Consider the following 25932-nt stretch of genomic DNA (forward strand, 5'->3'; position numbering starts at 1 on the left):
TTTGTGGAGATGTCAGGATGCTGGCTTTTACACAATCACAGCAGGGTGGGCAGGGAAAGTGAACCAATACTCCAAGCTTCAGAGAGGACTAATGAGGTAACAACATACAGCCTTCAGCTGGAGGGCATGCTTATTTGTTGGTCTCCTTCAGTCTCCTCAAGCCAGAGAATGAAACTAAACAGGGTCACCAGCTGGCCCCCGGTTTGCCCAGTTCCCTTCTGGCTTTGGGGTACAGTGATGGAATGAAATACGGGGACTTACTCCCTAATTCACTGAAAGAGCGGAGGTGAAGGGATGGACAGGGATGATTCTTTTGACAACTGGTGGATGATCTGTTTATTCATCTGTGGACTTTAAGGCCATGCATCTGTTTACTGGTTACGGATTTTTGTTCTTGCCTTATCAACAATATGGTTATGGATTGACTGTTCTCTAATCACTTTGTGCCTATGACTTCCACCTACAGCAATTACTAATGCCAGAAATTATGCTACTTTAAGGACTCATGTACAAAGGTCTTTAAAACATTAATTTATTGTCTGTGTATGTATGTGAGAGTTTATGTGTCCCAGCAGGCATGCCACAGTGTGTGTGTGTGTGTGTGTGTGTGTGTGTGTGTGTGTGTGTGTGTGTCTAGGTCAGAGGACAAATTACAAATTTCTTTCCAACTTGTAAATAAGTCCTGGGCATGTAGCTCAGGTCGTCAGGCATGGTGGCAAGTGTCTTTATCTGCCAAGGCATCTTGAAAGCTCACATGACCAGCTTTCTATATAAGCTGGGTGTCCATATCCTCCACTTTATCCTGCTCCCAACCTGGTCCCGCTAAAATTATTTTTTAAATAGAGCTGGGTTTGCACTAATTAAGAAAGGTGACCAGGTTTTCTTGTCTTGCTTTCTTGGAACTGCCATGTCCCTTTTTCCACTACCGCAGGCTGCCATACTCAAGAGGTACAAAATAAACCCACCAGTAATAATAGAATGCCTAGCGTTTTATTGCTTACTCAACAAGTGTGAGCGACTACACTAAACGACACAGAAGCGCTGCAGGGTTTGCCCCAGGGTGCTTCAGGACGAGGGAAGGATAGGAGTACAGCGTGGGGCCTAACGGCCGACTGGAGTTCGAGTCTGTTCTTTGTGGACAACTGTCAAGAATTACATACCAAGATACCTTTTCATAGTAGCAATGAGACGGAATCAGCCAAGCTATACATCGATTAATGAATAAATAATGAAAATGTTACACATACATACAAAGGAATTTTACTTAGAAGAAAGTTTATGCATAAAGAAAATTTTTATAAAGACAAAAATGAAATGATGGAATTTGTAGGAAAATGGATGGAACTGGAAAATATAGTGAGTGATATAATCCAGGCCTGGAAAGACAAACACCATGTGTTCTCTTTCATCTGTGGATTTTCGCTCCTAATTTTTAGTATATGTGGGAGTGTGTGTAAAGCCCAGAAAACCAGACTGGGGCCCATGAGAGGGGAAAAGGGAGGCGTTAAGTGGGAGGGGTAGTAGAATGCAATTCTGCAAAAGTGGAGAGGGGAATGCTGGGAGTGGAAAGGATTTTGAGGGGAGGATGCAGGGGGATGGATGAGAGGAGGGTCAACTAAACTAACATTCATGAAAATGCCATAAATAAGTCCAACACTTGGTAAGCTAATTACAAAAAAAAAAAAAAAAGAGCCTGGAGCAATGGCTCAGTGGTTAAGCATGCTTACTGCTCTTGCCAAGGACATAAAGAGGACATGAGTTAGGTTTCCAGCACCCATGTTGGGTGGCTTGCAGCCACCTGTAACTCCAGCTCTGGGAGCTGCACTCAAGTTCACCATTACATACAGACACATACACATACACAGAACTAAAAGCTGAAAATAAAACAGCAGGGCATGGTGGCACACACTTTTAATCCTAGCACTCAGGAGGCAGAGGCCTGTGGATTTCTTGAGTTCCAAGGCTACATAGTGAGACCAGTCTCAAACAAAAACAAAAACAAAACAAGACAGGTGAAAAGTTACAAAGACAGAAGCTTGCATGGGTGAATAAAATTGCTCCCAGAAACTATATGTTATTAAAAGAAAATCCCAGTGCTAGGGTGGGCTAGTTTGCTACAAGTTTTGGGCAGGGAGGCCCCCCAAACAATATAGTCATCTACCATTGCTACTGACTGCTGTCTTAGAGGTTCTATTGCTGTGAGGAGACACCATGACCACAGCAACTCTTATAAAGGAAAAACATTTAATTGGGGCTGGCTTACTTTTCAGAGGTTTAGTCCATTGTCATCATGGCAGGACATGGTGGCATGCAGACAGACATGGTGCTGGAGAAGGACCTGAGAGTCCTACATCTTGACCCACAGGCCACAGGAAATGGACCAAGTCACTGGAAGTGGCTTAAGCATATTTGAGACCTCAAAGCCCACCTCCATAGTGACACACTTCCTCCAACAAGGCCATATCTACGCCCACAAAGCCACATCTCCTAATAGTGGCACTCCCAATGAGCTTATGGAGGCCAATTACATTCAAACTACAATTGCCTATGGTGATATTTTATTTGTGCTGAAATATGATTTTATTTGTATGTTAATAAATAAAGTTGCCTGGGGGTCAGAGTTAATAGCAAGCCATAGCAGAAGTCCAGCAGTGGTAGCACACGCCCTTAATCCGATCACATGGCAGGCAGAATCTGTGTGTTCAAGGATACAGCCAGCATGGAGACACACTCCTTTAATCTCAATACCAACCATAGAGACCTGGAGGTCTGTATAGACAGGCAGTGACGAGGAGGTCACGAGGTTGGGTTTACAACCAATGAGAAGGCAGAACAGAAAGTCAATAAAAGTACAGACACACAAGAAGTAGGACTCTTTTTCAGGGGAAGAACAGCAGCGGCAGTGGGTGATAAGAAGGTGGTTTTAGTCTCAGCTCTTAGCTACTGCTCTGACCTCTTGGGCTTTTAACTCTGCATTTGGCTCTGTGTTTCTTATTTAATAAGACCGTTACATCTACAGTTGTCCATCAGAACTAGCTAGTAAGAATCTGTTGCTGAAGAAACTACATACTTCAGTTGCAAGACACAGAGAAATCAAGTTGGAACTGGTCTGGAAGCTTCTAACCCTTCTAGATAGCTCTCATAGTGCTAGGAAAGATGCAATGCAGATCACCACTAAAGAGTTTTCATCAATAATCTGACTCATCTATTGCCTACTAACTGGCCAGGCAATAAGTACCCAGTGGTGTGGTAGTAGCACATCTGTTGGATGGGTAGCCAACCACTTTCAAATTGGATCTGAGGCCTGCACAACAGGATGAAATTCATTTTTTATATCATAAACCTGGTCGACAGCCATGGGTAGGGAGGTCATAGGCCCTGGTGGGGAAGCCACTGCTGTTTTGTAAATGGACGTGATGTCCTCATAATGTTCCCTTGTAAATAAGCACATTTGTGCCCATGTATTAGCGTTGTTGTGTGCTTTTGTCAGAGAAGATTCTTCTTGCCGTGGGCAGTGGTAACTCTGGAGACTTGTAACTGATCAAAGTGGGGTGGGGGGAAGGTGGGGTGGGGAGCAGGAGCAGGGATGGGAGGGGGATCTGTGGTTGGTCTGTAAAATGAATAAAAAAATAGCTGATCAAAGTAATGAGAGTAAGTAAAGTGGAATGTTCATCTACAAATAACTCAACCTGCATCATCCTATTCATAGCTTGGGGAACATTGTAGAAGTGGCAGGAAGAATGTAAGCACCAGAAGGTGAGCGAGGAGTGGCATGGGATGCTGACTTCTGGGCATGCTGTGGCTGCTGCACTCTTGAACTCATAGCATCTGTAGTAGATGGGTGAGAATGGCCCCCGCAGGCTTCATATGATTGATGGGACTGTTTGGGAAGGATTAGGAGGTGTGTCTTGTTGGAGGAGGTGTGTCGCTGGGGGTGGGGCTTTGAGGTTACAAAAGCCTACACCATTCCCAGTTCGCTCGCGCGCTCTCTCTCTCTGCCTAGTGCTTGTGGATCAGATGTAAGCTCTCAGCTACGGTACCAGTGGCATGCCTGCCTGTCTGCTGCCATGCTCCCCACCATAATGATCACAGACTCCAGCCCCCTGGAACTGTGACCCCTAATAAACATTTCTCTTCTATAAGCTGCCTTGGTCACGGTGTCCGTACAGCAATAGAAAAGAAGCTAAGATAGTGTCTACGATGACTTGCACAAGACCTGCATAAGACTAAGCCTGCGAACACCCTGTCATGGAAGAGGAAAGGGCTCATGAGGCCCACCCATCCTTGAGGATTTGTATGTAGCTAATGACTAGTGGAGAGGAAGAGACATCTTCTTCTGTGTTACAGCCACTGGTAAGGTGCTCATGCTACTGTAAACAACCTCTCACTTGTATTCTTATAAGCAACCCTAAGGACACTCACTGAGTCATTAAAAAAGGGCATGAAAGTAGAATGGAGACTGGTTGAGAAGAGGGTGGAGCACAGTGGGGGGTGGAGGGGGACAAGAGAGAATAGCAGGAGATGAATATGACAAACTACAGTATGTTCATATATGAAAATATAATGAAATGTGTAATTAATACACACCAATAAAATATTTTTAAAAAGAGAGAAAATGATAGACCGAGAAGGATGCTATAGGTAAATGTTTTATAAAGAAGGACCCTGAGGTTAGTTGCTCACACTAACAAATGGCCGTTGAGGGCAGTCATGTAGCAGGCAGGGCCTGAGTCCTTAGCAGGCACCTGTGACAACCCCACTAGTCGGGGCTAGGGTGCCATGCAGTGGGAGGGGACCAGCTCCATGTGTGGAGCTCTGGGGCTGGAGGGGTCAGGGGGCACTGGTCAGAGCTGAGAGAGGCCAAGGCAGATGATGTGTTCTGTCAAGTACAAGAGGACTCAGCAGAGCCACCCAGAAACCCCCCCGGAGGGAAAGGAAGATGACAAGACCATGCACCAGAGAGGTTTTAAGAGGTTACCAGAGAGTGTAAAGGGGAGGAGGGAGCAGCCTGGGGGTCTAGAGCCTTTACCACCTGGAGTCAGCTCAGGACTGAGGAAGTGGTTTTCCTAAGACTGGGAGGGTCTGAGCGGAGGCGAGGGGAAGTAGGAGTGGCCACAGGTGGGACCCTATAGTTAGTTAGTTAGTTAGTTGTCTGAAGACCATCAAGGAAGGGAAGAAAAGGGAGGGCGGGATCTCGGGAGAAAGCAGCTGGAGGAGGGTGGTAATGCAAATCCCTTTGCTGTCTGGGGACTTGGCTGATCCTGAAGAGATTGCTGTTGCCTCTTTGTTTTATGTTTCAAGTTTTCGTCTCTGAAAGCTTGAACTGAGCCGTGTTACAGGCTGCTGAGGATTAAATGGGAATGCACACCTGATGACGCCAGTCCAGGGCCTGGCACACCGAGTGGGTGCTAATTATCCTAATGTTTTGTTACTGCGCATCTGTGATGAACTCATCCAGAACTTCAAAGTCAGGGAAGGCATCATTTACATGTTGACTCATCTTGGTATCCTGTATTTAACATTGTAAGTAAGGGCTCTTTTTACAAAAAGACATACCATTTAACATATTTGAAAGACAACCCTGGTGACGTGTTCGAAGACACATTCTTGTTATCTCTCATGTACATACGGACAGCATACATTTCAATTAAGGGTTACTACGTGAGCCAAGCCTCCCTCTTCGTGGGCCGTGGCTTTGATTTATTTCCCACATCTGTGTAGAAGGATTAAGACCAGCATGCTCTCTGATAAGCGATTGAACTATGCTTTCCCCATTTTGTTGAGAAACCTCCTCTAGTCTGAGACTGAGATAACTCGGTGTTTTTAAAAAATTACTCTTCTGTGGGCCAAAATGATTTGAAGCAGCCACACGTCTTAGGAGAAACTCTTTCCCCGGAGGAGTCTGACCCGGTTCTCTTGGTAAGAGCTCCATGGGAAAAAAAAAAAAAACACAAAATCCAAAAGGAGGAGAGAAGATGGGGTGCTGAGTAAGGGGTGGGGGGAGAGGGGGAGAGAAGAAGAGGAGGAGGAGGAGGAGGAAGAGACTGAGGGACAGCATCTTTTTTTGGGGGGTGTTTTTTGTTTTGTTTTTGTTTTTCGAGACAGGGTTTCTCTGTGTAGTTTTGGTGCCTGTCCTGGAACTTGCTCTGTAGCCCAGGCTGGCCTCGAACTCACGGAGATCCGCCTGCCTCTGCCTCCCGAGTGCTGGGATTAAAGGCGTGCGCCACCACCGCCCGTTGAGGGACAGCATCTTTTTCTTCTCAAGGATACTGGTGATGCCCAAACTTAGTGATGTGACACTCAGTCACAGCCCTAAGAGGGACCCAGCACCTCGTGTCAGACTAATTCCAATGAACAGTCTCACTCAGGCCTGAGAGCAGAAGCAGCTGATTTCAGCAGGAAGGCCAGGTAGACACGGTTGACTTCTGAATTAGCAAACCTCAGCAGTGCGGCTCACTCCTGACGCAGAGTGCAGCTGATGGGGGAAAGGTCACTGTGGTTATGTATGTAGCCCGCCCCCCCATGAACAGTCCTTTTCATTTCTACAGAGATGTGAGCGTATGTGAGGACATACATGGAGCTAACTGGAGAGGTTCCCCATAGATCAGTGTGGGGATAGAACAGCGGAGGGCTTTGTATAGATAATGAGTGTGCCATGAGATAAGGAGTGAGTTTCACGGAGAGAAAAGGCATCGACTGTTTCTTTTTCTATAAAAGAAAATCTGATTAAGTCTCTTGATTGATACTGTGTGTGGTGGGGCTGTGCGTGGGTGTGGAGGTGAGGGGACAGCTTGTGGGCATCAGTTCTATCCTTCTGCTATGCGGGTCTTGGGGATCTAATTTAGGTGGTCAGGCTTGGCGGCAAGTGCCTTTACCAACTGAGCCATCCCACTTTATGGTTTTGTAAACCCAGTCTGGCACAGAAGCATCCTCAGCACACTGTCCCCCTGTTCCCCTGGTTTTGAGGAACTACTCAGGGAAGTCTAGGATGGCTTTCCAAGGGACCAGGGGCTGTGCTTCAGTCAAGGGACAGTACTGGATCCCTGCCTGGAGCAGAGTTTGGGGGCTCAGGTAGGGAAATGGGGGTGGGGGTTTGTCCCGGAAACACCTCATCTGAGATGGATCCTGATTCTCCTTGAGCTTTGTCTGAGGGCTGCAACTCCAGGTTATTTTTATAATGAACATTTCACCCTGTGCCATCTTTCATTTTCAGTCATCACAAACTGAGGTGTTAGTTTTTAAATCTATTTATTTATTTATTTATTTATTTGTTTTGACCTAAACTCAGCCTATACTCCAGATGCTTACATCCCACTCTGAGGGGGTAGAATCCAGGTATCAGGATCTAGAAAGTCCCCTAGATGGTTCTAGCCTGTTGCCAAATCAGAGATCGTTTCTTTGGAGTAGGACTTGATAACCTTGCGCAAATGAGTCAGGTGGCTCTTGTTTAAATGCAGAGGCAGGGCTGGAGAGATGGCTGAACAGTTATTCTTCCAGAGGACCTGGGCTTGGTTCCTAGCACCCACATGATGACTCCCAACTATCTGTAACTCTAGTTCTAGAGGATCTAACACCCTCCTCTGGCCTCTAAGAGCATTGCACACATATGTACAGACATATATGCACAAATAAAACTAACTAACTAAAACCTAAAACAAACAAACAAAACAAAAAAGAAACGCAAAAGCAGATGAAGTAGGCCTGGATGGCCTACTTTTTTATACTGTGCTTTTTAACACTGTTTTGGGAATCTGCTACTTTCTCTGGACTTCCAGCCTCCTTTGGAGATGCTGGAATGCAAGGACCAGGATCTCAGGGGTCAGTAGTCCTGTCTCCCTGGTCAGGGTTTTTCTGGCTGCCGTTTTGCTTGCTCTGCTTCATTTCCTGTCTGCCCCATCATATATCCTGCTTCAGGGATACTGAGAGGGGCAGTGGGCGATGCAGGGCAGTCCTAAAGTGTGTGCACCTACCCCATGTGAATAGATATTTAAAGAATTGACTAGTCGCTGTGAGTTTGTTGTTGTGAGTATTTAGAACAATGATATTGGCTTGCAGCATGTAGTGCTATAGTGTCAGCTCTTTTAGAAAATGGAATTGTGTGTGTGTGTGTGTGTTGTATGTATATGATGTGTGTGGTGCCGGTGTGTATATACTCACTTGGAGGCTGGAGGATGACACTGAATGTCTTCCTCTAATTGCTCTGTCTTTTTGCCTTGAGACAGGACCTGTCTCTGAAATGGAAGCTTATAGTTTTGACTGAGAGCTCCCGGGATCTGCTCGTTTCTACCTCCACAGTTCTGGGTTTATAGACAAGTAGAGCAGTGCTCAACTTCTGAGTGCTGGGGATTCCCACTCAGGTTCTCATGCTGGCATAGCAAGTTCTCTTACCCACAGAGCTATCTCCAGAGCCCTCAAAGATGTACTTAAAACATTTCTATTTGGTGCTGGAGAGATGGCTCAGAGGTTAAGAGCACTGGCTGGTCTCCCAGAGGTCCTGAGTTCAAATCCCAGAAACCACATGGTGGCTCACAACCATCTGTAGTGAGATCTGGCGCCCTCTTCTGGTGTGCAGCAAATGTGCAGGCAGAACACTGTATACAGAATAAATAAATGAATCTAAAAAATTAAAAAGAACATTTCTATTTGTAATTACGTGTGTGTGTGTGTGTATGTGTGTGTGTGCGCACGTGTGCAGGTGTGCACATGCCATAGTGTGCATGAGGAGGTCAGGGGACAACTTTTGCATCAGAATCTGTGACTCCCTTCTCAGCTCATTGAGTCTATTCACTGCCACAGGGCATCCTGACATGTCACCACACCGACTATTTTGCTAATTCAGGAAATCAGTGTAGACATGGGGTGAAGGAACGTCATCCTCCATGGCTGGTAAACTTGGGATATCATTAGAACTGGACCTTCTTCTTGCTCCCCCTTTTGAGTTGTATGTAAGTCAGTGAGTCTGGGACCATGTTCTCAGCTTGTTAATGAACAGAAGTAAATCTCTCCTTCTTCCGTAGGATCCAGGGATGGAATCAGGTCATCAGGTTGGCAGGAAAGTGCATTTACTCCCTGAGCCATCTCGACAGCCCCAAGATATGTCTTACATTTAGAAACGGAGCCACTCAAACACTGAAGGAACGAATCAGCAAAATTATGAAGATAGCACGAGGAGGACTCAAGTTTCACAAATGCTGAGAAAGCAGACACACGGACGGGGCTGTGAGAGCGAAGAAATGGGAGGGGACGGAAGAGCCCTTGACTTTGGTTGGCTGGTGTTATCCTGTGCTAGATCACTTACGGGGCAGGCCTTCTACTGCATTCATGTGCTGCATTACTGGAATAATTCTTTACCTTTAAATGTGTATTTCATATGTACTCACTTTCTGCTAGACATTGTTTTGGTCACTGAGGATGGAAGACAAAAATAAATCATTTATGTCAACAACAGCAACAACAGAAGCAGAAAGTCACAACATAACAACTGACACTCTCCATATTTCCGCTGTCACTATGGGGAAGAGGTCTGTTCATTGACAAGCTGAGAAAGTGGTCCCAGCCTGACCCACTTGGGTACAAATCAAAACAAGGAGCAAGAAGAAGACCCGGTTCTAATGGCATCCTAAGTTTACCAGCATGGAGGACGTTTCTTTACCTCATGTCTATGCTGATTTCCCGAATCAGCAAAATAGTCAGTGTGGTGACATGTCAGGATGCCCTGTGGCGGTGAATAAGCTCAGTGAGCTTAGAAGGTGGACATAGATTCTGATGCAAAATAAGAATTTTTTTATGAGAATTCTTAAAAAAAAAAAAAAGCACAGGAATATAGAACTTCATGACCCTGGGCCTTAGCCTTTGAACACACCTCTTAACTCCTCTGGGCTTCAGTAGTCCCACCCAATGATTTTTAGGATTGGCAATCAGTAGGCTCTCTTTAGGCATGACATTTTAGTTTCTGTAAATTTTCAATTTGAGAAGGGGTGTGCTGTGGTTTAGGTAACTGTCCCCTGAGTCCCCATGGGCTAAAGACTTGGGCATCAGACTAGGCACTGTTAGGCAGTGGATCTCTTAAGAGGTAGGGATTGGTAGGGGGCATTAGCTCATTGGGGGCAAGTTCTAGAAGGGGCTCAGGGACCCCACCCCTTCCTCTGTTCCTTTGTTTCCCATCATGAGGTAGACAGACCTTCTCTGCCACTCTCTCCCACCATGGCAGACTGGCCTGCCACTGGACCAAAGCAACAAGACCAAGAGAACATGAGCTGAGACTTCTAGAACTGTGAGCTGAAATAAACATTTCCTCACGTTGATTACCTCTAGTTACAGTGGCAGAGAGCTGACTGATGTAGGCCGCTCTGTAGAGAGCACACGAGAAAGTGTAGGGCTACTGATGGTGCAGCGAGATTCGGAAGTCTAAGACCCGAATTTCATGACAATTTCTTTGCTTGGTCAGAACTTATGGCCTTGTCAGAAGATGGTACTTGGGATAATGGCTGCATTCAAATGAACAATAAAGTCAACTTTATTCGAACTTAGCAAGAATGCCAGTTCTTCTCTTTGATGTGAGCTGTACAAAAGGCTCCTCCCAGGGAAAATGAAGCCAGAGTTGATATGGTATTTCAATAAGGACCCTGTTAAAGGAGGGATTTAAATTCCCACCTTCACACATATACCAAAGGACTAAGACTTCCATTGTTAATTGTGGGTCCAAGGAATTGAAAGGTGATGGCGACTGCTTGAGCCTTCCCATTTTGGCTGGCTTAGAAGCAGGTCCTGGGCTGGGCAGGCAGTTTAAAGGAATGGCACCTGGGCAGGCTGCCATCGGCAGAGAGGGTGGAGGTGTTTAATACTAACCATGAAGGGTCCAAAGGGAAGGGGGGGGGGCCCAGAGGGCAATGCTGCCCCCTATGGGAGAGATTCTGCCCGTAAGGTTGTGTGTACTGCTAAGGGGAAAGCTTCTTTGTGCTGTGTTCGCTTTTAAGGGGAAGACTCTGAGAAGAAGCTAGTTATGAAGAAAAGAGACAGTTCCCAAAGTCTGGGTTTGCTTTGAGTTTTGCGGGAGAGCCTTGATTACAAAGAAGAAACACTTCATTTCGTATTCCCGATGTAAGGATTCGCTAGGCTATCATTTCAGATGTCAGGAGTCTTGAATGGGAAAAAAAAATTACTTTTCTCAACATGGAGTTTCTCCCCACTGTTTAGTAGAGCCTGATCTAATATTTTCTTCTTAAGAATCTATGTTCCTTTCGAGCGATGACAAGCTAATCACACAGCCTTCCCGTCAACGTCACACTTTCTGCAGATACTGGGGAGCAGGGATGGTACCCGCTGGTTTTGCTTTGGGAATATACAACTCTGTTGCAGTTCTTGGCTTCTGCTTTAGGTGGCGATGTTTGACCATTTTCTCTCTGGAGCCTTGGGTGTGTTCTGAGGAACGGTCTGATATTGATAGAATCCACTTTTTCACATGATGTTCTCTTTGTATTGAGTACAGACAGCCAGTGCTCTTTCTGAGTTGCAAGCCTGAGACGCCTCTCAGATGCCATACAAATAAAGACTTACGGATGATGTAGTGCTGCCCGCGGCATTGTTGGTCTGCTTGAAGTTGGTGGGTCTGAGGATGCCAGGCGGCAGTGGCAGCCTTTAAAAGTATAAATGGATAGTGAAAGGGGGGTATCGTGTTGTGGGATATTTGCACACTGTGTGAAAATGTAATGCTGTGGTTGGTGTAATAAAAAGTTCACTGCCCAAAAGCTGGGCAGAAGGTGTAGGTGGGACTTCCGGGGGGGGGGGGGGGAGAGAGAGAGAGAGAGAGAGAGAGAGAGAGAGAGAGAGAGAAAGTAGGAGATAGTCGAGGTGCAGGGAGATGCTAATGAGCCATGGAGGGAGTTGTACATACAGAATGAAAGAAAGGTAAAAAGCCAAGAGGCAAAATGTAGATTAATATAAATGTGTTAATTTAAGTTATAAGAGCTAGTGGGACAAGCCTAAGCTAAGGCCAAGCTTTCATAATAAGTTTCCCTGCAGTTATTTGGGAGCTGGCCAGTGGGACAGAGAAAGACTCGTTAAGGTATGGGGAGGTCTACAAATCACACAATGTGGACTGATCCTTTGCATATAAAATAAGCTTGAAAAAGTAACCTGACTTGGTGTAGGAAAGAAAAAAAAGGAAGATTTGCCTTGAAGGGTTAACAGGAGAGGTTATCATGGGCTGTTATATGCATGATAGCCATAAACTAAAATTAAATGAAAATGAAGTTTAATTTTAAATTTGTATGTATGCATGCATGCATGCACAGTTCCATGTAGTTGTTCATTATTTTCTTTTACAGTCAGCAAATTGATTTATTTTTTTTCTAGTGGTCTTCTTCCTACAGTCATCGGCCTCTTGGAAAGCTCTTTTTTTTTTTAATATTTGTTTATTTATTTATTTTTTACCATCATTTGATTCCAGAATACTAAGGGATAGTTGAATTTTAGGACTCTGGCTCTGGGTAGGTGTGGTAGTTTAGATACAATTGGCCTCAATAATCTCATAGGGAGTGGCACTATTAGGAGCTGTGACTTTGTTGGAGTGGGCGTGGCCTGGTTGGAGGAAGTGTGTCACTGTTGGGGCGGGCTTTAAGGTTTCCTATGCTCAGGATACCTCGAGTATCTCAGTTGACTTCCTGTTGCCTGCAAGATGCAGGACTCTCCACCACTGCCTGCCTGCATGCTGCCATGCTCCCACTGTGATGATAATGGACTGAACTTCTAAAACTATAAGCGAGCTACCCAATTAAATGTTTTCTTTATAAGAGTTGCCATGGTCATGGTGTCTCTTCACAGGAATAAAAACCCTAAGACAGGGGAGTTGGCAACAGAAATATAGCACCTCTCAGGAGCTCACTGCTTAGGGAAGGGATGTCACTCTTGAAGCTGTGACGCCTGTGGGCATGGTGGCACACCTCTGCAGTTCCAGCCCTTGGGAAGCTAAAGCAGAATTGACAGCCTAAGTGAGAGAGACACCCTGTCTCAAAACAGCACAACACAAAACTAAACTCAAGTGTGACTCCTTTTAATGTTGCACTGCCTATTTCAAAGCAGTGGGTGACACTGGGCTTGTCGTCACTCTCCTTCGTGGAGGGGTGAGCTGGGGGATGATGTAACTGACAAACCGGCTTCCCCTACCCCTGGTGCCAACATCCTGTGGCATTAGTGAGACGACTGTGCTCATCTGGCACCTCTTGAAGGCTATTTGGACCATTATCTTCTCAGAATAAAGATGCCATTGCATTTGTGTGGAGCAATCTGGAAGTGACCTGATGCATTCAGTTTCCTCCCTGTCACGCGTCTGGTGACATGAATTAGACTGTGAAGTCAGGAGATTCAGCAATCAGAGTTTGATATTTTTTAACCCCAGAGAAGAGGGAAGTATTTGCAGCAGTCTCAGGGAATGATAGGGAAATGTCTTGCTCAACTGCAGACTTCCATTTCTCAACAAGCAACCTGTGGGTTGCCTAGAGAACTGGGCGAGCATGAAGACTCCTGCTTACAGGGAGAACTGGTGGTTCCGATGTTAGCCATTAGGACGCTGGTGTGGGATTTCTTGAGTTAGACTAAAGCAGCTCTGGTAGGAAGGCCTCCCAGATCCGTGCCTTCTGTCTTCTCGGGAAAATCAGATTTCAGCCGAAAGTTTGTTAGCGGTGGACTTTGTGCAGCTGAAATCCTTTGGGAACAATGGGAATTATAGGGGTAGGTGTGGCTATGTTATGCACTTAAACACTATTTAGAGGCTGTGGACTTCATAATAATAAGCCAAGACAAACAACAAGCCTCGTGTGTGTTGAAAACATTACCTTCTCTTGTTAGATAGCCGAGCCCCAGCACAGCCACACATTTTCTCCACTGGTGACAGATTTCTCTGGCTGGTGTATGTAATATCCAAATCATTAGACAAGCTTTTGGCTCAGAGAAAGATATTGAATATTGCATTTTGCTAATCACCAGACCTTTCCAAGGTAAGGCTTCACCTCTGCTTTCCCTCCAGACTGTCATTTCTTAATTTTTGAATAAATATCCCGTTGGCTCTCCAGATGGCCTCCAGCAAATGACACAGAATGTTTAGACAATGGCACAGCTTGGCTCGTGGTTCCTGAGTGAACTATGTACAGGTTTTCACTCCTCTGGATCCCTCCTACCTCTGGGACAGTCATGTAAAATAGCTGAATGTCATTGTAGTGAAGGTTTTGTCTATTGATTTTGTAGCCTGTAATTTTACTGAATTATTTAATCAATTCTAACAATGTGTGTGTGTATGTGTGTATGTATATGTGTGTATGTGTGTATGTGTGTGTGTGTGTATGTGTACAGTTTCTTTTGTGTTTTCTATATGTAACAAAAGCATGCCACTACCAGGGCTAGAGAGATGGCTCAGAGAGCACTGGTTGCTCTTCTAGAGAACCCCAGTTCAATTTTCCAGCACCCGCATGATAGTTGGCAACCCTCTTTAACGTCCTAGTGGATTTGATGCCCTCTTCTGGCTTCCTGGGGCACTGCACAAACGTGGTGCACAGACATACAGGCAAATAAAACACCCATACAACAGCCATGCCATCAACAGAGACAATTTCACTTTTCCTCTATGGATGCCCTTCCCTTCTTTCCTTCCTTCCTTCCTTCCTTCCTTCCTTCCTTCCTTCCTTCCTTCCTTCCTTCCTTCCTTCTCCCCCCTTTTCTCTAGTGACTCTGGTGAGGCCTTCCAGTATTCTGTTGAGTAAAAATGGCAAGAGCAGGCATACTTCCTTAATCAAATAAAGAAAAAACTCCCAATTCTTCACCATTGAATATGATGTTACCTATGTGTTTTTAATATCTTTTTTTGGTTGGGGTATATTTCTTTTATGCTTAATCTGTTGAGTTTCATCACAAAGGGATAATAAATGCTTTTTTTGCATGTGTCCAAGTGATCATATGTTTTTCATCTTTCATTTTATTAATGTGGTATATCCAGTTTATTGCTTTGTATATGTTGATCTGTCCTTGCATTCCAGGGATAAATCCCTCTTGATTGTAGTAATTCTTTTTACATGCTGTTAAACTTGATTTGTGAGTATTTGGTTAGGACTTTTTTTTATCCGTTTATCTGTAATACTATCCTATATTTCTTGTAAGTGTCCTCATTTGCATCTGGTGTCAGGATAATGCTGACCACTTTTAGAAGTTTGAGGAAGATAACTTTAAACGTTTGGTAGAATTTAACCATGGAACTATCAGATCCTGGTCTTTTCTTACACGGGTGTGTATTCTGTTACTGAACCAATCTCTTCACCCATTTTTTGTCTGTGTAGACATGTTATTTCTTAACAATTAAGTCTTAGTCATTTTTTAAAAGATTTTAAAAAATTTTATGTGTATGGGTGTTTTGTCTGCACATCTACATATGTGTACCAAATGCGTGCAGTACTTCAGGAGAACAGAAAAGGGCATCTGATCCTTTGGAACTGCAGTTGCAGATGGTGGTGAGTCTCCATATGGGTGCTAAAAATCAAACCCTGGACCTCTGGAAGAGCAGCCAGTGCTCTTAACTGCTGAGCAATCCATCTCTCCAGTCTCCTTAGTAGGTTTTAGATGCCTAGGAATGTATCATCTCTGTTTTATTTTTAAAATATGAACATGTGTGTGCATGCACATGCAGGCTTTGGGTGCTTCTGATAAACACGTAGGATAACAAACTTAAAGCAGGCTGCACAGTCACCTAGACATTAGGTAGTGTTGTGACTGTTGTGTCTCCCCATGCCTCTTCCTTGGCCATCCTTCCTCTTCCCAGCAAGGCACCACAATTTGGACATGAATGCTCATTACATCAAGGCAACCATGGCAACCACACTCTTGATACACTCTCGGTGACTGCTGCCTACCCTGCACATGTGTGCTTGAGAAGCCATCCAGAGTATTCCTTTGTGTGTTCCTACATTTTTACATAAACGGTCTCACATGCCACTTTCTGAAACCAGTAAGGCATTTTCTGTTCTTTTGGAAAATGAAAGGAACCAGGGCAGTGGGATAATGGACATTAATTAGGGTTCCTTTGATTGAAAACAACAGGAAGTAATTCTGCTGGCTTAAACTATAGAGGGATTCAGTGGCGCATACCTAAGTGCTTCATGACTAGGAAAGGCAGTTGAGGGCTGCTCGTGGACAGGAGCTACAGGTAGCTGAGATTCAATTCTCTGGTCCTCATTGTTGGCATAACCACAATGGCCCCAGCCTCTGTATGCCTGGGTCCCAGTCTTCACATTCCTGAGATAGTGAGAAAATCCAATTAAGCCAGGAATTCTTCCCTGAGTCCCCCCGCCCCCCATATATGGTCAGGAATGTAGGATGATGGAGCAGGGTCACTGTAATCAGAGCCTTTCTCAATGAATTGGGGATACTGCTGAGGAGGGCCTGTGAGCTGGGTACCTGAGCAGGTGATGACTATATGGGAACAGAGAACTAGAGATGAGAATGAAAATACTATTTCTTTAAAAAAAAAGAATAAAGAAAAAAGTGTTACAATCTGGGAGTTCCTACCTGGCATTTCAATTTATTTTAGATGAAAAAAAAAAGATTCCTTGTTTATTAATATGACCTCTTGGCGTTTGTGAGAATTAAGAAACACTCAACAGCCACTTCAGAGGATGTTCTTGATGTGGAGACATCCATTGACTCAGGATCACTGACACGTGGAGTTCCACGTTGCTGGGAACCAGGATGGATGTAGAAGAGTCATTGGGTCCTGAGATCAGAATCAGGGTTTATCCCTGCCCATTGGGGACATGGGAGGAGGCATTACCAGCTATGGTCACAAAGCTAGCCTGACTCTTTTCCTAAGCAAACCAGATACATTTAGGTTAAAGACAATGAAGCTGAGGTCTTCCACCTGGGGGAAGGGGAATGCCCTTGGGGTATATTTCCATGGTAGGGTTTGCCTAGCAAAGCTTATATGAGATACTCTGGGTATGAGATACTCTGGGTATGATCTAGCTCAGATAGGGGTTGTGTTGTGTTTGGGGTGGGGAGGGCAGGAAACTGATTTCACAGATAGCCCCTAAATACATACACACACACACACACACACACACACACACACACACACACACACAGGATTTTAGATTTTACATCTTTTCTCCCATCCTCCCCTCCCCGCTCCCCTGGCTTCAGGGAAGCCCAGATGTATTTGGCCCACAGTAGTTATATATTCCTACTGAGTCACTGTCCACTTCTGTGCACACAGGGAATGCTAAAAACATGCTGCTGACGCACTGACTTTGAGAGCAGAGAAATGCCAGGAGTACAGGCCAGGAGGAGGCTGAAAAGTGAGTAGGAAATGTCACAGGTCAGTCCTCCAAGGAAGGCCACATTCCTTTTCTAGCCTGCCTGAACACTTTCAGGTGGGGAAACATTATTTTCAAGGAACACCTAAAATACCACCTTCCACTAAGCCCGTCTTTCCCCCAAGAAATGAAGCAGCCTAAGGAGATCCCAATGGAACTCACATCCTCCTCAAGTCCTTCACGATGAGGTCACACATGAGTGCCAAGAAATACAAAGATGAGCTTCGTACATGGACCTTCAGATGTTGGCTCACCTGCCTCAGTGTCCTGACATTCCTGGCTTCATTTCTTCATCCACAACTACCCATGTGGCCTTAAGAAGCCAGTCAGTCTCAGGTGCTCAGTTTCTGTGTCTTTCAAGTACACACAGAGCTTCCTATCTCTTAGGGTCGATGGTCTTATTTAACTAGCCAGCACAGTGCCTGGTTTGCTGTTCCTGCTATTGTAAAATAAGTCTGATTACTATTGTGATCATTATCATTACTCAGTTATTATTACTAAAAATAACAGTAATTAACAGGCCTTTCCCATTGCCATAAGAATGATTCTTGTTCTTTTGTATCAAAGAGTACTGATTTTAATTGAACATCAGCTTAACCTTCTAGCCTGATATCAAGTACAATAACATAAATTAGAGAATTAGGGCTAATGAAAAAGCATTTTTACTGACCCATATATGATCTCTAAGTAGTAAAAGAAATTCAGGGGGTTAGCAAGATGGTTCAGCAGGTAAAGATGCTTGCTGCTAAGCCTGGACACCAAAGTTGATCTCAGAATGAATACACATGGTGGAAGAAGTGACTAGGTTCCAGCAAGTTGTCCTCTGACCTCTACATGTGTGCTGTGGCACATTAATGCACATAGCACATGCACAACACAATAAATAAACATGTACTGAACATTTTTCAGGAGATCCAGCTCTCAAACAGTTCATTTTTGGAGGTAGCCACAGATACATAGAATATTTAAGTGCTTTCATAAGAGTCCAGCACAAGAAGCCAATGAGGAAAATTAACATAGATATGATTTCCTACTCCTGTCTGCACTTGGCCCAACGTGAAAAGCATTTAGTGTTAATCAACTGAGTTGTGAGAATTATGGACTTTGGAAAGCAAATGTTTTCATTTTAATTCAATTGTTCACAAAGAGATTAGGCTTTCATCCTCCTAAGGACAAGATTGATTTCCCACTGTCCTGGATAGAAACATAAGTGACGCAGAGTAAGATGATTTTAAATTTTCAGAAATAGTCTCATCGAAGCTCTTCATACACAAGAGAATTTGTGTTCTAATCTAAGGGAACTGTTCTTTGCTGTGGAGTAATCCTTCTGTACACTGTGAAGATGTGTTGCTCTCATTGTTGGTAAAAGCTGATTGACTGATAGGTAGGCAGGATTTTTAGGGCAGAGAGAATTCTGGGAAGAAGAAAGGGTAGAGTCAGGGAGTCACAAGAGTCAAGTCAGACAAGGAAGAAGCGACATGGGAAGTTCATAGACAAGGTAAATGAGCCTCAGGGCAGCACATAGATTAATAGAAATGGTTTCATTTAAGTTGTAAGAGCTGGCTGGAGACAAGCCTAAGCTATTGACCAAGCATTTATAATTACTAATAAGTTTCTGTATGGTTATTTGGGGAGCAGTTGGCGGGACAGAGTTGATAGGTGGTCTAGACGAAAAACTCCACCTGCAGTTCTTCTAACTGTTCCCTCACAGAGATCCACCTGCCCCTGCCTCTTGAATGCTGGGGTTAAACATGTGCGCCACCACCACCACCACCAGGCTTTCCCAAGGGCTTCCAAAGATTTGGAATTTCACTCAGCAGTGTTGTTCTTTCCTTTGACATCAGAAAGTGAGAGCTGTTTCCCAGAAAAGTGGTTACTTTTTGTTACCAGAATGATTCTTACAACTACCTGTAGGAAGTTCTTACCCAACAACAGTGAAATGCTTTGTGTGTCTCAGATCCTCTCAGCACAGGTCACTTCCATGGTCCTTAGTGAGAACAGCTCAAGGTTCACCATGCTTCTTTGTTAATTTTGCCACTCCCTGTCCAGCAGAAGACGTTCCCACTTTCACTATTCCTTATCCCTTTGACTTCAGACGTTCACCAATGGGGCCTGGGGGATGAAGAAACACTTTCTGAGAATTCTTGGGAATTCCTGAATTTGTCTGTTATTCTATGGTCTTTCTTTGTAATACATGTTTTTGAAAAGGAATAAATGATCAAAACAATAGGCAAGGAATCCTGTAAGAGGATTATATGAAAAGTCCTGGTGTTTTTGTTGTTATTTTAAAAATTGTTAAAAAAAGATGTAATAACAAATGTATAATTTACTATGTTGTTATCATATTGAATACATCAAAAAATTTATAAAATCCAATAACCTGTAAAAATATCTATGTCATCCAAACATAAGACAATACAAAACATTGAAAGAGAAATGAAACATTTGCACAATGAAAGTGTTAAATGAACATTAAAGCATGTCAGGGGCCTAGAAAAATGACTCAGTGGTTAAGAGCACCGGCTGCTTTTCCAGAGGACCTGGGTTTGATTCCCAGCACCCACATAGCAGCTCACAAGCATCTGTAACCATGGTTCCAGGGAATCTGGGACCTTTTTGTGGTCTCTGCTGGCACCGGGCATGCAAGTGGTACACAGACACATGTGGAGGCAAAGCACCCATAATATATATGTTTAAATATTTCTGTGTACTTCTGAACTTCTTGGAAATCAATGGATGAATCCTGCTATGATGGCAAATACAGCTCCTATTGATAAGACGTAGTGGAAGTGGGCTACAACATAGTATGTGTCATGAAGTACGATATCAAGAGAAGAGTTTGATAATACAATTCCAATTAGACCTCTTACTGTGAATAGGAAAATGAAGCCTAGGGCTCATAGTATAGCTGGGGATCATTTAATATTTCCTCCATGAAGCGTAGCTAGTCAGCTGAATACTTTTACCCCTGTTGGAATAGCAATAATTATAGTAGCGGATGTGAAATAAGCTTGTGTATCTACGTCTAGTCCTACTGTGAATATATGGTGAGCTCATACAATGAATCCTAGAAATATGATAGATATTATAGCTCAGACTATTCCTATATAACCAAATGGTTCTTTTTTGCCTGAGTAGTATGATACAATATGGGAAATAATTCCAAATCCTAGTAAAATAAGAATATAAACTTCAGAGTGGCCAAAAAATCAAAATAGGTGTTGATATAGGATTGGGTCTTCTTTGACCTAAGTTTCTCTTAGCAGCCAACAGGGCTATGGACACACAGCCACAGCTATCACCTAGGAGTGAACCCCTGCCTCCTGATCCTCCTGCCTCTGTCCACGATTACAAGCATGCAGAACCATAGCTACATTCTGTTTTTCACCTGGCAGGTTTTTTTTTTTCCAGAGCTGAGGACCAAACCCAGGGCCTTGTGCTTGCTAGGCAAGTGCTCTACCATTGAGCTAAATCCCCAATCCCTCACCTGGCAGTTTTACATGCTGCCTTTCCTATATTCTGACAAGTTCCTAATTGGAATACAGATAAAAATTAATGTCACCGGGTGGTGGTGCACGCCTTTAATCCCAGCACTCGGGAGGCAGAGCCAGGCAGATCTCTGTAGGTTCAAGGCCAGCCTGGTCTGCAAAGCGAGATCCAGATCTAGGACAGGCACCAAAACACCACAGAGAAACCCTGTCTCGAAAAACAAAAAAACAAACAAACAAACAAAAATTAATGTCTTAATGCTTCAGAAAAGAAAAAGGAAAGAAAGAAAGAAATCAGAATGATGTAATTGGGAGAGATCTGGAGGTGTAAAGTGTCTTGTGAAACACTCTTGTCTTTGATCTGTTCATTGGTGTTTTAGAAAAGGACATCATGGTTAAATAACAGTGGAAGTTAAAGCAGTCTCTTTTCTGCCGTTTCCCATGTCTTCAACACACTAACACGCTCTACAGACCTATGAGAATGGGATGAGGATGAAGGCTTTCAACATTTTCTTACCCCAGGTTCTTACTGGGGAAGTAAGTGCAGGTCTTGCTGAGTGAGTGTATGCTGTGTGTGAAGATGGTGGTCCGCGCTGTCTTGAGAGCAAGGAAATCCTGAGGAAGAAAGGTGACAGTAGGTACTCCAGTTTCACACCAAGTCTTTTGGGTGGTGCTACTCACTTGGGACTCAGAGAAGGCTGAGAGACATCTCTAGGCTGGGAGCCTCCAGTTCATTGTGGCTCACCTTGAGGAGAAGCTCTGAGCTCAGCGTAGAGGAGTACCAGCCCCCGGAAGTAGGATCAGGTTTTATCCCTGTCCACCTAGGACATGGGAGGAGCTGTCACCAGCTCTGGTCACAATGCTAGTCTGGCTTCTTTTCCCTCCTCTCCCACGTGGTGCAGTAGATCTTAGAAAAGACATTTGTCCCGTGTAGCTGAAGCTTTCTATGCTTCGACCTCTACCTCTCCACCCACTCTAGAACGGGCCCGTTCCTTTCTGCTTAAGAAGTGGAGAGCAGGTCTTTGCAGGTTTCAGTTGAAAGCTCCATGGGTTTCTCCATCACAGCTCAAGGATACTAATGAAAAGGAGAGGCAATAGGAGAATTTGAGCTGGCTGCTGAGGGGCGTCTTGGCTGTTTCTTGGACTTCACAAAAGATTCTCTTTTCCTCATCCATACGATGGGCCAGTATGAATGTCATCCCTATTCCTTTTGGTTGTTTTTAGCCTCGGGGGTGGGGTGGAGTAGATACAAAGCTTTTAGGTTGTGTGCAAATGACTACTTAGTTATGTCACTAAAATCCAACACTATGTACCCCCGGCAACAAGTCAACTGTACTCCCAGAAAGTGGCTAATATTTTGGAAAGGAGAGCGGTGGCTGAGGCTGGCCTTGGCTCTGTCGTCTCCACCGCCCATGTTCTGGGGTTACAGCTGTGCTGCCGAGCTCAGGCTTTTTCTCTCTTTTAATTCCCTCCTTCTTCACTCTTCTCTGTAGGAAGATTTTCCTGGTTTGGGGTTTGAGGTGGATTTTATGGAGAGAAGGCAAAAACCCCCTAGGCCCTGCAGAAGGCAAGAAGTCAGGCAGAAGTGCTTCGCAGAGTAGGTTGTAGCTCACTTCTGCTGCAGTTGGCGTTGCTCATCCGTTTCTGGTAGACATTACACACGCTTTAATCTCCCATTGAAGGCGCTCTATCCAGAGGCGAGTTCAACAGTGTGGACAGATGTGGTGTGAAGGGAGCACGTTTCCAAGCAGATGTGTAGGAAGGACAAACAAGACAAGAGTAAGAAAATCATGTGTTTGTTGCAATTACAACAATGGAAAAAGAAAAGAAAAAAAAAAGCTCCCATCCTGAGAAATGCTCCCAAAGTGGATGCCGGGGTAGGTCCCGGAGACTGAAGGGCCTGACAGGGTGTGATTCCTCACAACAAATGTTCCTGCTGAGTACACACACACACACACACACACACACACACACACACACACACACACACACACAGTGCCCAGCCTCTAGTTTCACCTCTGGCAGAGCCTAACAATTCTCGGCTCTCCTTTCCAGGGTTATTTTTGGCTAGGACTGTTCTCTGAAGGCAGAAGGTTTTAGCCCCCTCCCACCTCTCTCCCTGTCCTTACTAGGGAGAGAAACTTGTGCTGGAGCTAAGCTGACTCCCAGGGTGTGGGGAGAGAGGGCTGCCAGCAGGAGAGGACCCGGGCTAGCTCAGACTCCAGTCCTAGGCTCTCTTCTAGTGCAGCGGGGCGCTGGACGGAAGGTGTAGTTGGGGACGCAGTAGCTGGCCCTGGAGTCTGGCTTTTGGGACACTCGGAAAGTCAGGCCAGCTGGGGGAAAGAAACCGAGGACAGCTGAGCGACCATCTGGGAAGAAGCTGGGCCGCAGAAAACTTTATCTGAAGGTGGAGGCAGACTCCACTCCCGGGCGTTGAGGGGACCCGCAGGGAGCAGCGGCGGGAGGGCGGGGAGGGGCGGGGAGGGCCCGAGGCGGAGCCGGGAGCCGGGCCAGGCCGCGGGGGCCCGGGCGGGCGGCAGATCCCCGAGGCTCCCGCAGCCGCGGCAGGACCGGCCAGCGGCGCCATGGAGGGGAGCCCCATCCCGGTGCTGACGGTGCCCACGGCGCCCTACGAGGACCAGCGGCCGGCCGGCGGGGGCGGGCTGCGGCGGCCCACGGGGCTCTTCGAGGGTCAGCGCAACTACCTGCCCAACTTCATCCAGAGCGTGCTGTCGTCCATCGACCTGCGCGACCGCCAGGGTTGCACCATGGTGGTGGGCAGCGACGGCAGGTACTTCAGCAGGACGGCCACCGAGATCGTGGTGCAGATGGCTGCGGCCAACGGGGTGAGTGACTCTCACGCCCGGTATGCGGGTCCCGCGCCCCGGCCACCTCCCTAGTGTTCTCTTCAGGGTCCGACACCAGCGCACTGGCAGCCACTAGGCACACTTGAGACACTGGCCTTGAAGGGGGCTGTTCTTCTCAAAACCCTGGGTCTGGAACCTTAGATTTCTCCAGCACCTGTTCCACTTTCTTCTGTATTCGCTTCCACATCCATTTTCCAGTCCATCCCACCTCTGGGTTTCCCACATTCTCCAAACTGGTTTGTTGCCCACCTCCCCACACAGATTTTTTTTTTGAGTCTGCCGACATGATTTCCCACCCCGGTGTCCTTTTATTATTATTATTGTTATTGTTATTATTATTATTATTATTTTGCCACCATCCTCTCTCTTCCAAATCTTAGCTGTCAAACTTAACAATTACCTGCACGCACACACCAACATTGAGCCGGTGAGCTATTTGCCAAGAGCGGGCCCCTGCGAATCGCTTTAGCCCAGTAGTCCCTTAGTGACTACTTTGATTGGGACAAGGATGAGGTGGACGGCTTTAGGGGCATTGCAGCCTGGCCTCTCAGTTCCCAGGAGGCGTATCTCCAAAGGCTATAGCAATTCCCAACTTCCCTCCAAGATGCTTTGGGCATTTGACAAGCCAGGCCTCCTCCTCCTCATCCTACAACTTCGTTTCATCTCCCTCCTCCCAAGACCTCTGCAGTTTTCTACTGTAACTTGATTTCTCAGACTTTGAGTTCCTTGCCTTCTGAGCCCTCTTCCTTACCCTACAGACAGAAGCACGTTCTGGTAAACCCACCCCGCTCTCCCCACTTCACTCCCCTCACCCCCAGATCTAGCTGCCAAAACTCGTGACTACCAAACTTTAGGGGTCTCTGAATTATCTGTAGGAAACATGGTTTAAAAATGTTATCTGAGCCTGATTAAACAGGACCAGATTCACACCAACGAAACTTTCCCTGGAGTGAAATCTCTTGCACATCTACAGACGTAAACAACTTTAAAAGTGAAACTAGATTATTACCTGTCGTGTGGATTCTGGCCATCCCATACTTCTGTCTATGCTCTTGTTTCATAGTGTTTCTTCTTAAGGGATGCCTGTGCTTCACGTTGCCTACCATGATCTTTTCCTTCTCACCATTTTAGGAATGGAATAGGGAAGAAAAGATGTTTTGTGAGATTTTTGTTGTTGTTGCTTTTTTTTTTTTTTTAAATGTCCAAAAAATGTTTTTGGGGAAATGGGACCAGGGGTTTCAGAGTGGATTCCAGACTGGCATTTATCTTTGGCTCTTCAGCTAGGATTGATGAATGTTGGCCGGAGTCTGAGGTTGGTGAGAGGTTGACAAATGCTCATTCTCTCTTGTCTGACAAAGCTATTCCTGGGAATGATGGGAGGATAATGAGCCCCGGGAGAGCTGTGACAGCATCCACCCTCCTCCACGCTCTGGTTTGTCAGGGGGCAAGAGAAACGTAGCCTCTCCAGTATTTATTGTGGGTCAGAATATTGGTGGAAGATAGTTGTTGATTTGCATTTCAAGCAGTGACTTGGACCAGTCTCCTCTTCATTTTTCTTCATCTTCTGGGAGACTTGTTCTGAAGTGAAGAGTCAGAGGTTGGCTCTAGAAGAAATGTAGTTTGGCAGGACTGGAAAATAATGAGCCGTATAGGTCCTTGCGTGATTGAACACGGATGGGAACTCACTTGCCTTTTTTTTTTTATATTTTTATTTTATAATTAATTTAATTTTACATATCAGCCACGGATTCCCCTGTCCTCCTTCCTCCCACCCCCCAGCCTTCCCCCCCAATCCACCCCCCATTCCCACCTCCTCCAAGGCAACACTTGCCTTTTAATCTGCATGCTGTGTTAGGCTGAGGGGCGACCAACCTAGATTCCTAAAGCCTTTAAATAAATTTCTGACTGGACATTCATAAACAGGATACAAAAATAACAAAAATTAGAGTTTATTCTTTCTGAATGGGAAAATCTGATTGTCAAGTGGTCTGCCATTTCTCCATCTGAAAAAGTGTGGGTTTGATTGAAAAGTTAATGTGGTGGTTTGAATAAGAGTGGGCCCCCATAGGCTCATATATTTGAATGCTTAGTCACCAAGGAGTGGCACTATTTGAGAAGGATTAGAAGGTGTGGCCTTGTTGGAGTAGGTGTGGTCTTGTTGGAGGAAGTGAGTCACTGGGGATGGGTTTTGATTTCAGAAGTCTATGCCAGGTCCAGTCTCTTTCT

At 45.2% G+C, this 25932-nt stretch overlaps 1 protein-coding gene across 1 annotated transcript in view; it reads left to right on the plus strand.

Annotated features, from left to right (window-relative positions):
* The first annotated feature begins 23409 nt into the window (after positions 1-23409).
* The window catches only part of Pgm5 (phosphoglucomutase 5), a 172220-nt gene continuing 169697 nt past the window's right edge, over positions 23410-25932 (plus strand). Inside the window, exon 1 of the mRNA XM_059259492.1 lies at positions 23410-23685. Within this exon, the coding sequence (XP_059115475.1) occupies positions 23425-23685 (261 nt within the window). The 5' untranslated portion in view covers positions 23410-23424. The remainder of the gene's footprint in view (positions 23686-25932) is intronic.

This window comes from Peromyscus eremicus, chromosome 1 (assembly GCF_949786415.1).
Source record: "Peromyscus eremicus chromosome 1, PerEre_H2_v1, whole genome shotgun sequence".
Taxonomy (NCBI): domain Eukaryota; kingdom Metazoa; phylum Chordata; class Mammalia; order Rodentia; family Cricetidae; genus Peromyscus; species Peromyscus eremicus.